The sequence below is a fragment of the Triticum aestivum genome, chromosome 2D (genome assembly GCF_018294505.1).
Source record: "Triticum aestivum cultivar Chinese Spring chromosome 2D, IWGSC CS RefSeq v2.1, whole genome shotgun sequence".
In the NCBI taxonomy this organism is placed as follows: domain Eukaryota; kingdom Viridiplantae; phylum Streptophyta; class Magnoliopsida; order Poales; family Poaceae; genus Triticum; species Triticum aestivum.
In genome coordinates this window covers 654,600,950-654,612,885 of record NC_057799.1, presented here as the reverse complement: position 1 = coordinate 654,612,885, position 11,936 = coordinate 654,600,950, and the positions used below count along the sequence as shown (strand labels likewise).

Here is an 11,936-nt window from a genome sequence, read left to right as displayed (position 1 = left end):
AACTTTGTGAAATCAGAGACAGACAAGGAACAACAGGAAAACTACCTGGGCACCTGCGTATATCCAGCCTTAGGCCCAGCTATTTGTTAAGTGGGATGGGATCCCACTTATGCCCAGCTAACCCACCTAACTTCTACTGGGTTGTTGGCTATCACCCACCTGCACTCCTGCAGCCAGAGCAGCAGGGCTACCTAACGTAGTGTACTTCTATTTAGCTACTGGAGCAGAGTAGCATCCTCTGCTTCTTAATTTTACCAGCTGAGCATCACTCTTACTGCACTTATATATTAGGTTGGTGTCAGTAAGTAAAGAGAACAGTTTGATTTGCAACAAGCTAACTGTTCAGCACCTCGAGCCGCAACACGGGAATGGTACATTACTTGTATGGTCGCCATTTTAGAAAAGCTGCACATGTTCTTCAGGATAGAACAAAACAAATTATTTCACAAGGAATTGCGATTTGCGGTTGAAGGTAGAACCTCTACTCTACTAGCCCTTCATACTCCATATTTTTCAGCAAGTTGGGAGCTCAATGGGAGTATGGGAAATAACTGGTTAACACTTACTCTTTGTTTTTATCTATGTCTTACCGTGCTATTATTCTTGTTATTGTCTCCATCACACGCAATATTATGTTGTTGATACCAAGGATGTCGGTATTCGGCAGGCAAAGGACGCCACCAGCACGTACAGACAGTGATGGGCACTTCCAGACACATTTGTCTTGCAGAGAACGGACGTGTGTTCATGTATGGCTTTCAAGACCCAAAGGACAGATTGACTCCAAGGACATAAATACTCTGCGATCAGCAACAAATTCAGGGCGCCTATAACTCTGAACCTTAAGCAGCTGCTGCTCTGCTGCACCACACTACTTTCTGTTTTTGTTGCTCTGTCCCTGGGGTTTGGCAGTAGCTCCTTTTGGTATTCTTTTGGTCGTCCGGCTGGCTGTGGTAAATAGGAACTTGATGGCTAGTGGCTATGATAGATAGTATATATGTATTCACAACACCAGGATCAACTGGCCAAAACAAAATATCCTATTCTGGTTTTCTTTGGTTTGGTTTATTACCCTACCGTTGCAAATCGTTTCCAACTGCTCTGTTTTTGTATTCTTAGGATCTGGATATAATATTCTGGCACTTTCAGTTGTCTGTTTGATGGTGATTTTGTTTCAGAAAATATCTCATGTAATAGCTGTTGGCATCTTGTACAATAGCAATCTCAGCTCTGTGTTCTTCTTTCTTTCTTTCTTTCTTTCTTTCTTTCTTTCTTTCTTTCTTTCTGTGTCGACCAATCAGTTCAAGTTGTGATGAAAACATATCCTAAACGCTACATCATCATCATTCTAGTTAGAGTTGAAGAGAAATAATCCTGGAATAGAATGGAAACTCTACAGCATCATACACCAAAATAGCGATGAATCAATCAATGAGTTGCATCAACCAAAATAGTGTGGACCAATACGTGCAGGATGGTGGCGTTGTCTGGCGTCATGGTGACGTCGACGGCAGGCCAGGCAAGGTCGATGCGTCAGTTCCTGCTTTGGAGATGGACCAGTGGAAGATGGCGACGGCAGCTTCTCAGGGTGCGTCGGTCCAGTGTGTGACCCAGTCTTGGCATGTGGCTGGGCTGGGGCATCCGGCTTTAGATGTCAAGCTTTGGTGCGATTTTTTTTTGTATTTAGCTCGGACATTCGGCACCCCTTCATCAAGGGATAAGAGTAGCAACAAGTGTTGACTAGATGGTGGCTTCAGGCTTACTGATGTATGACTTTGTATGATATTTGTAAATAATTAATAAAATGGTTGCATGCATCGTCTAGATGCACAGGCCGGAGGTATACACCTCCTTTTCAAAAAAAAAAGACCACACCTCAAATGCCAAAAGAGTTCATTGTACGCTCTAATCAAGATGAAGATGCAGACGCAGTGCCCATCCATGCATGGTAAAGCACATTCCAGATCTTTAACATGCCAACAGTGTTCGTTGTTCATACACTTACTAAGTTGACTGGCCGACTCTTGTGCCAGAAAATGCTCAGCAAATGGGCTGAGCTGCCTGCCTTTTGTTAAAACTAATCCTAATCGACTCTTTAATGTGGACCCATCTTGCTTTCTACTAGCCATCAAACATAAATATCAGTTTAAATGCGCTGCATTCTAAACCATATCCTGAAACTAACTAGTAAATATTTCTTTTGAAACCTGAAACCAACTGCCTGCCTGTTGGTTATTCAGACTAGCTAAGATAAACAGAATCCCTCTCGGACTCGCACCAAAATGGTGCAACTCATTTTCTAGCAGGAGACACCACAGGTCGTCATATAGGCCTGAGAAAAAGGTAATACAAAAGACGAAAGAAAGACAAAAAGCACAAGTAGAAACCACAGGGCAAAGAACATAAACCATACAAGAAGTCGCAGATGCACTGATTCCAGAGTTAAGATGCACCAAAACACATAAAATGCATACAGATAGAACATGTCCTAGAGATGCAAACTGGGAACTGATAGCCGCAGATGCAGTGATTTTGTCGTTTACCGAAAAAGGCTTCCGCCCCGCTTTATATATAAAGCAAAGATCAACATCACCAAGTACAAACGCACACCACCACAACACACGCACACACCCAAGGTAGGATACATAGGCGCTGAGCGCGGCAACACCACCCCTAACACTAACGTGAAGAGACCGAAACCGCATACGACGAACCGTGGGCTCCCAGACGGCGCCTTCAGGAAGGATACGACACCGGAGCGCCGCCGCCGCCACCGCCCGATCCGAGGATTAGAGTTTTCCCTCGAGCCGCACGAAGGGTAGTGAGAGCCGCGACGACGCCTTCAAGAAGGGAACTTTCGCCGCCGCCGGTCCCTCCGGAGAAAGAACAGGTTTTCATCCCGGACAACACTCACCACCACCGATCGCCACACCCCGGCTACCACGCCGCCCACACGGCCATGGCCACCGGGCAGCACCCAGCCACGGGCTCGGCTCAAGAGCACCGCGCAACCACCACCCCCAGGGCCGCCGCCCCGGCATCCAAGACCTAGACACCACCACACCCGAGATCCGCCACTACCCCAACCAAAGAGACGAGCGGAAAGATCCTGCCTTTCCCACTCCTGGACATCCCCCAGCGCCGAGACCCAATAGGCCGGCCAAAACGGGCCTCCATCGACTCGTCCTGCCGCACCGGGCGCGAGACGAGCTCAGTCCTACGGCACCATGTGTGAGACAAGGTCGGTCCTGCTGCACCGTGCGTGAGACGAGCTCGGTCCTACACCGTGCGCGAGACGAGCTCGGTCCCGCCGCGCCGGGCGCGAGACGAGCGATGGACCGCAACTGGAAGAAAGCCAGCCCTTCGACAGAAGTAGAGCCCAGACGACGAGGAGATGACGCAAAGGTCGGCACGGTCCGACCACAGACGAGCCGAGGCCGGAGAAAAGCCAGCCGTCGCCGCGCGCAGAGCTGCCGAACCACCGTGTAGCCGCCGCGCCGCCGGACGGCCGCCGCTGGACCATACAACACCGCGGCCGCCCACGGCCGGAGCAGCAACCAAGACAGGCCACTACCCCACCCCGCGCCGCCCGCCGGAATCCAGCCATGAGACCAGGCCGGGCACGCGACCACCCGAAGCCTCTGCTCCGCCGCCACCATCCGCCCCCAGAGAACCAACCAGAGCTGGAGAAGACCGACGGAGGTCCTCCCGAGCCGCCCGCAGCCCACTGACGCCCAGATCTTATCCAGGACGCGGCCATGGGCACGCAGCCGCCGCGTTGCGGGCTGCAGCCGCCAGGGCGCCGCCGAGCCGCGGCACGACGCCGACCGGAGCCACCGCCACAACGCCGCCAGGCCCCACGCGCGCCTGACGCCTCCGACGGGCGGGCCACCCCGCGTCGCCCAGATCCGAGCGAAGGAGGAAGAAGCCCCCGCCGCCAGCCACCGCAGGGGCTTTGCCCTGGCGGATCCGGCCGGCGGCGGCGGGGGGAGGAGCGAGGGAAGGGGGTTAGAGGCGGGGGACGGCGGCGCCACCCGAGCCGCCCGCAGGGGTGGCGGCGCGGGGGGAGAGTGGGAGGAGGAGGAGGGACTACGGCCAGTGATTTTGTCGTTTTCATAAGTTACAACAAGATTGCGAGTGTACAAACTGGGAACTGATAGTTATGGGATTGCAGATGGAATTATTGATGAAATAATAAAACTGCTAAAATGGATAGGCTCATACAGAGAAATAATGCACCTATGGCTTCCTGCTCGCCTGTCATTGAAGAAGAAAACAAGGTCAGTAAAGCCTATGTGGCAAATAAAAAAAGGGATAGTTTCACGAATGATGTTAGCAAGTTTTTTCAAAGTGTCACATATATGCAATTACTGTGAACATCAAACATTTCTTTTAGGAAATATTAACAGATCATGATTTCATACGGACTTTTTTTTCCGGAAATAGTAACAGATCATTATTCTATACGGACTAAGCATTGGAAGTAACAAGCAGAAATAGAGTATTTGACAAAAGACTATCACATTAGGGTATCCGTCCCACAGAACTACCACTTTCAAAAGAGTGACTAATAACTATCGAAAATTTCAAATTTTGTGGCAAAAAACTACCAAATCGTGTTGATCATCTATTTAGCCGTTTTAACCGCTTAACTGACAGGGATGGCCCACATGGCAGGCCGACGGCAGCCCTAACGGCTAACGGACGCCCGCTCGCGGCAGTTAGTGGCCCGGCTCGGTCGTGAACGCGAGGCAGCTGCCGAATATGATCCCGTTCGCGTCGAGGTCGACGACCGCGCCGCCGTCGAACATCAGAGCGACGGTCGGTATGCTGACGTTGTCCTGGCCGCTGAAGTCGAAGCACGTGTCCAGGATGCTCCTGGACGGCGCCGTCGGGTACTGCTTCATGCCGTCCTTGAACGCCGTCTTGAGCGATGTGTACGCCGTGGGCGGCAGCCGCGTGATGATGGTCCCGGAGTCCATCACGGACCCGGCAGAGAAGACGGAGGGCGCCACGCTGAGCTGCTCACCGCCGACCTTGATGCCCTGGAGGAGCACGCCGTAGAACGTCGGGGCCTGCTCGCTTCGGAGCATCCCCGTGGTCGCGAAGCCCGCCGTGCTGGTCTGCACGCCGAGCGTCAGGAACCCCTTGGAGCCGGGGGAAGGCGGGAGGCAGTAGGAGAAGGCCCTGCCGTACGTCGCCGCGGTCTGCGAGATGAGCGACTGCGCGTCGCCGCCGAGCCCCATGAGCCCGTCGGTCTTGTCGCCGAACCCCTCCTCGACGCGGCTGCAGCCGAACTGGAAGCCCTTGACCGTGTCCGAGCCCAGCGCCAGCGTGTCGTAGCCGTACGTGCCGGTGGTGTTGGAGCCGTCGCCGTAGCGGACCATGTACTGGCACTGCGAGTTGGAGCAGGCGTTGGCCTCCGCACCGAGCTGTGTGCACGCCGGGGCGCCGCACGGGAACGCGGCGTACGTGGCCGACTTGGCGGGGTCGAAGGGCGGCGACCCGGCCGTGGAGTTGGAGTTGCAGTGCACCCACGACACGTCGCTCCCGGTGTCCATGGTCATGGTCTGCTGCACCGCCAGCGAGCCGACGCCGACGGTTATGACGTACTCCAGCATGTCCAGGGAAGAGCCCAGCTCGGTCGGCACCTTGAGCTCCTCCGACTGCTGCAGCCCGCCACCGCGGTGGTTCGTGGAGAACCTCACGACCGAGCCGGGCCACTAACGGCCGCGAGCGGGCGTCCGTTAGCCGTTAGGGCTGCCGTCGGCCAGCCATGTGGGCCATCCCTGTCAGTTAAGCGGTTAAAACGGCTAAATGGACGATCAACACGACTTGGTAGTTTTTTGCCACAAAATTTGAAATTTTCGGTAGTTATTAGTCACTTTTTTGAAAGTGGTAGTTCCGTGGGACGGATACCCCTAATGTGGTAGTTTTTTGTCAAATACTCGCAGAAACAAGATGGTTATGCGCATTGATGATGTAGAGGCCGGGGGTTTTAACCTCGTTGTCGAAAAAAATCAGTAAGTAAATCCGGCGTACTTTACAGATAATGGTTTAAGTTGGATTGCTTTTTTTTTAGAACAAAGACGCTAGGAGCGTCCGGCTTTAAATTAATAAAGCCAACATCATAGACAGCGTAACAGACAGTGTTAGGACCTCGAACACGAGCACGGAGGCTCAGACATAAGTTTCGAACCAGAGCACGGAGGCTCAGACCACGACGGCACGAAGGCGCACAAGTCTAGACCAGGCCAGCAGTAGCACGCAGCAAGGCAAAATACAGGCCCGGAGGCAGAGCATAGAGCACGCAGGCTCGCTCGCAAGACAAAAGGGCCACTTCACGGCGCAGAGGTGGCAGATGGCTCCCTAGCCAAAACGTAGATCTGACGAAGGCGATCTGGGCGAGATTCAGTTTTTCAGCATCCTTGCGCTTCGCCAACGGACTCCACTGCTGCAGAAGAAGGTTGCATTTGTAGATTATGTTAGCAGGGTGAGATGGGAAGATACCCTCGATAGCTAGTTTGTTCCTAGTGAGCCAGACTGCCCAGGTCAAGGCACCGAAACAGCTCTAGAGCACTCGGTTGTTGCCACCGTGAAACGAGCCTACTATGGTTGCGAGGTCAGACGCTGACCGGGGATTCCAGGAGGAGTTGGCCGCCGCACGTATGGCGCTCCAAGCAAAACGTGCCAGAGGACATTGGAAAAAAACATGGGTCGCGTCCTCCAGGACGTTACAAATCGCACACAGGCCGGTCGACGGCCCATTGCGTTTGGCGACGTTAGCCGAAGTGGGCAGTCTATTGCGGAACAGTTGCCAGAAAAACACCTTAATCCTAAGCGGAAGGCGCGCGTTCCACAAGCCCTTTGGCATCTGAAAGGATGGGCCCTGGCACAGCTTACGGTAAAGAGACTTGACCGAAAACTTGCCAGATGGGGTGAGGGCCCAGGTGACTGTGTCCGCCGTCGACGACAGCGAGACCGGCGCAATGGTATCAAGCAAATCCGTTAGGTGTGCTTGTTCTACTTGCGATAACTCTCTCCGGAAATGCAATGCCGGAGGGGAAGAGGCAAGCGCCGTGGCAACTGAGATCTCCGGGTTGACAGCCAGGGTATAGAGGTTCTGGAAGTCGACCCAGAGGGGTTGGGCTCCCACCCAGTGATCTAGCCAGAAGCGAGCCGAGCGTCCATTACCAATGGAGAACTTTGCTCCCTGAGCGAAAGCTGGCCGGACCGCTTGGAGATCGTTCCAGAAAGGAGATCCCCTCGCCACGCCCTCGAAAAAATTCCCATTCGGGAAGTACTTGGCCCGCAGCAGATCAACTCATAGACCCGTCGCTCCCTGCGAGAGTTTCCAAATCCACTTGCACAAGAGTGCAATGTTCTGGATTCTGGTGTTTGTGATCCGCAGCCCACTTAACCATGTGGTACTTGCGTTTTGGTCCCGAGCCTTCCCAAAAGAAACGGGACCGCGGTGTGTCCATCTTGGCGTGTACCCCTTCCGCCGGGAGGGACAGACCCATTGCAAATTGCGGCAGCGAGGAGAGGCTCGCATTCGTGAGCACCAGCCTAGCTGCAGAGGAGAGGAACTTCCCCCTCCACGGACAGACCCGCTCTCCCACCTTGGTCCAGAGCGGAGCCCACCCGTCGATCTTGATGCGTTTGGCATCCAACAGGAGATCAACGTTTTGCTACTGCCTAATGCATCAGTTATTTCCAGTATATAGGGAATTCCGAACAAAATATAAGTAAAAGCTGGACGGGAAATAAGTGTAAGCACAATACCTTGGCTGGTCATCTATTGATCTGATCCGCTTCCTTTAACTTTGGACATTTGTATATGTGAACCTTCTTTATGTTTGCAACTGCCTCTGCTCCACCAAATGAAACTAGGTCCGGACATTCATAAATACTCAGTTTCTCAAGTGATGCAAGATTACTGCTCCAAATGTCACCTGGAATGGATGTTATACCCTGGCACCCACGAATGCACAGTGAGACGAGGGATGTGAGGCTTCGTAGGGAGCTGGGAACATATGGACAGATATCCCCACATCTTTCTAGGTGGAGACTTTGGAGACATGATGGAAACACCTGCCCCTTGTGCCAGTTCAGACTTGGGCAGCCATGAACCTTCAGACGTTTCATACAAGGAGAACTCACAAACCTTTCAACTGGAAGCGACACTAACTCCCTACACCCAATGATTTCAATTTCCTCAATAGCAGGTAGATATTCTTCTGTTAGGAGCTCATCAAGGGTTGACAATTTACCACAGTACTGAATTTCTAGGATAGTAAGGGACGGGAATGCTCTAATGCTGCTAGTGCCCGTAGAAACGGAAAGGCTAGGGGAGCCTCCAATAGAGGTAACCGAGCTGCAACGAATTTCCAACTTTTTTAAAGATGGAAGACTCCACGTTTGTAGTTGTATGGACGTGGCAAAATGGCATTGACAATGAAAGGAAGTGAGGGAGCAGCAGTCAATATTGCAAAAGATACTAGAACGACACAAAAGGAGCTTTTTGAGGGACGGCGAAACCAATCTTCGGAGGCGCATGTTTGGACAATCAGATATGAACAATTCTTCAAGGAAATGAAAACCCCCAAACACTTCACCTGGTATTGATTCTAGCATCTTGCAATCGGAAATTCTTATTTCCTTGATGGCTGGTACATAACTTGGTTGCAGAAAATCTTCTAGGCTTGATAAATTTTCACACTTCTCAATGGTTATGTTTGTCAAGGACAAGAACGTACCAATTGCATGTGTCTCATTTAGGTTCGTGCTCTGTGAGGTCATGGGAAATGATATGCTCTTCATCGCAACAAAACCATCAAAATAAAGTGATGTTAAACTTGGCAAGTTTTGTGGTTGAAACCAGCTTGGGAGCGAGACACCGAGATAATTCTTGACGTTGAGAACCTTGAGGCTGGTAGGAGGTTGCAGACCTTCAAGCACTTCTGTATCATTGTTGTGGATATAAAAGTCAGCAGAGCGGAAAGCAACTCGCATATTCAATATCAACCTATCAAGACATTCCTTTTTCTTCAGTTCAGCTTCTGCTGCATGATCCTTACTTAGGATGCCAAGATTATTCATCACCAGGTATTCACGAATATGATTCAGATGCTTTATTGACCTAATTCCTTGTCCCTCTTGATTGGCTGAATCAATTGTTAGTTCCTTTACTTCAAATTTCTGTAAATTGGTCAACTTGTCAAAGTCAGCGGGTAAACTTTCTATCTTGCACTTCTTGGCATATAAAATCTGCATATTATATAGCCAACAGAAAGCTGAAGGAATCCTCTTCAAAGTACAAGCTCTGGAGATTTCAAGGTACCGAAGATGCCTCCAATTACCGATACTATCTGGTAATTCATTTGTGAAAGCACAAGACATCACACGCATACGTGTAAGTTTAGTACACCAGTGGTCCATTACAAAGCATGTTCTTCTCCCCAAATTAATCTTGCAAATTAGGGTGCGCAGCTTCGTGTACTTGCATAGTCTCAACAAGTTGGAATCATCAAATTCACTGCTAGGGAGTATGTATAGATGGCGAACATTCTGGGGAACTTTATCAAAGTCACTCTTATTTCGTAAGATGAAGCAAACGTGCTCTGAAACTTTTTGTGCCATGTCATGCAGTAAGTCATGGATTACATATCGACCATTAACCTTTTGAAAGAAGGACCGTGCCACAAGGTCTTCAAAATACTGATAGCAAATATCTTGAATGGGAACACCACCTTGAGGCTCCACAAAGCCTTCTGCCACCCAAATTTCAGCTAAGCATGCCTTCTCAAATTTGTAATCTTTGGGATACACGGCACAGAATGCAAAGCATTGTTTCAAATAGAATGGTAAATACATGTAGCTCAACCGAAGGGCAGGCAAAATCTCGGTTTCCTTTTGTTTCAACTCCCACAGTTCACTCCCAAGTATAGAACTCCAATGCGATGCTTGATGGTCCATCCTTAACATCCGCCCTAGAGTTCTGGCTGCCAAAGGAGAACCCTTCAATTTAGGAAGTATTCTTCTTCCAATACACTCTAACTCAGGATCATTGCTAGAACCCTCAGATCCAAATGCACATAACTTGAAGAAATTCCAAAACACATCATCCTTTAGACCTTCAACTATAACAGGCTCCATTGTGTGCACCGCCTTGGTAATATTTGGACATCTAGTGGTGACTAACATCGCACTTCCTTCTTGGGCACTTGCAAAAGGTGCACAAAACATCTCCCAACACCGCCCATTATCCTTCAAGGCATCATCCCACACATCATCAAGGACAATCAATAATCTTTTATTTTTCACATGGTTAGAAATAGCACGCTGAAGAGAATCCAAATTATCAATCTTTGCCTCCTTTCCGGTACATGATTCTATGGCTTCTTTAGTTAATCTCTCCTCATCGAAGTCATCTGAGACACAAATCCAAATTATTAGCTCGAAGTGCGACTTCACTCGTTGATGGTTGCAGATATGTTGGGCCAAAGTGGTCTTTCCAACACCACCAATTCCAGCTACCACCAAAACAGGAAGACTCAATATTTTTGGTTCACCATTAACATGATTGCTTGATGATGTGCTTGTTGATGCGTTGATTGAACTAGTTGCTCTCTTGCGTTTGGGATGTGTAGGTACCTTAAGAAATCCCAATACCTGTTTCACCTCCTTCTCACGACCAAATATCTTTGTTTCCTTTGACAACAAAGAGGTGGTCACGGGCCTGACTGATTTCGCAAAGCGATGTGTAACTTCACGAAGCCCCATACCCTTCATCTCACTCGAAAGGTAATTCAACCTCAACTGGACATCATTCAACTTGTTGAAGTTGCCATGAATGACCTTATCAAGGAAGTCAATGAAAGGAGATTGGATTGCATTGCCCTCCACTTGCACCTTCATCTCATGCCATCTGAACTCATCAATAAGGTCCTCGGCCTCAGACACAGCATCCTTGAGACTCGGAAGGAGCTTGGCCACATGGTCTTCATAGCTTCTCCACTCTGCTCCATTAATGAGGTGATACATTGCAGGAAGAGTGTCACAGAGATGTTGTACATCACTCTGTAATTGCAATACATGATCCTGAAGACTTTGCTCTTGTGAGCCACTCCATCGGGAGCGCAGAGATGAAATGGCAGATTTGGCCGACAGAAACAAACTGACACAATCATTGATGGCACTGATGATCCCGGCGGCAGACAAGCTCATGGTTCCAGGAGCGCAGAGATGGAATCTGTCTTCGTCCTGTGAGCAAACAGTGGACAAAATAAGGATTGTGGAAGTAATTGTTGCAGTCAGAATATACAACAAGCCGGCTATTGTAGTAACTATTTTGTCGAGATCCGTTTCTACCCATGGCATTAGTCTCGGAGAAACATCATGAATGATCTCCGGCACTTGCGGTGCAAAAAAATCATTTAGTTTCACCATGTCTTTGCAATTATTTTGCAAAGATTTTGTGCTTTGACTAGAAATCATCTACGTGGAATGCATGTTATACTCAATATATATGGATGTCGTGACGTGAAATATACACTGCATGTTGTAAATACCAAATTATCTTCTTATGACTCCTGACACCTTCATAAGACAGAGCGTTCTGCTTGCCCGCCCATACTTCTCCCTTCCCAGCCCCGGCTTACTGAAATTACCCTCAGATTTTATTCTTTGAAAACTGGTGTGTCGAGAGCTAAAATAGGTTGGTGGTTCAGAGCTAATATAGCTTGCTGAAATTTCCCTTGATTTTTCCTGTTTGGAAACTGGTTTGTTCAGAGCTAAGATATGAGTGGAACCCAGAGGAAGAAATGTAGAAAGTAAAGGTTCAAGCTCACCTGGATTTGGTGTGGCTTGCCGTCGACGAGCGGCTCCTTCAAATGCTCAGCAGCAGCAGCAGCAGCAGTAAGAGCGGGAGGAGA

At 49.8% G+C, this 11,936-nt stretch overlaps 1 protein-coding gene and 1 pseudogene across 1 annotated transcript; both read right to left on the bottom strand.

Moving 5' to 3' along the window:
• Positions 1–4,721: 4,721 nt before the first annotated feature.
• LOC123056215 (aspartyl protease family protein At5g10770-like) lies at positions 4,722–7,293 on the bottom strand. The gene is made up of 3 exons (XM_044479899.1): positions 7,195–7,293; positions 5,244–5,723; positions 4,722–5,156 (listed from the first exon to the last, which is right to left on the bottom strand). The coding sequence occupies exons 1-3, from the start codon at positions 7,291–7,293 to the stop codon at positions 4,722–4,724; spliced, it is 1,014 nt and encodes a 337-aa protein (XP_044335834.1).
• A 1,361-nt stretch (positions 7,294–8,654) lies between these two features.
• Positions 8,655–11,229, bottom strand: LOC123050867 (putative disease resistance protein RGA4; annotated as a pseudogene).
• Positions 11,230–11,936: the final 707 nt, after the last annotated feature.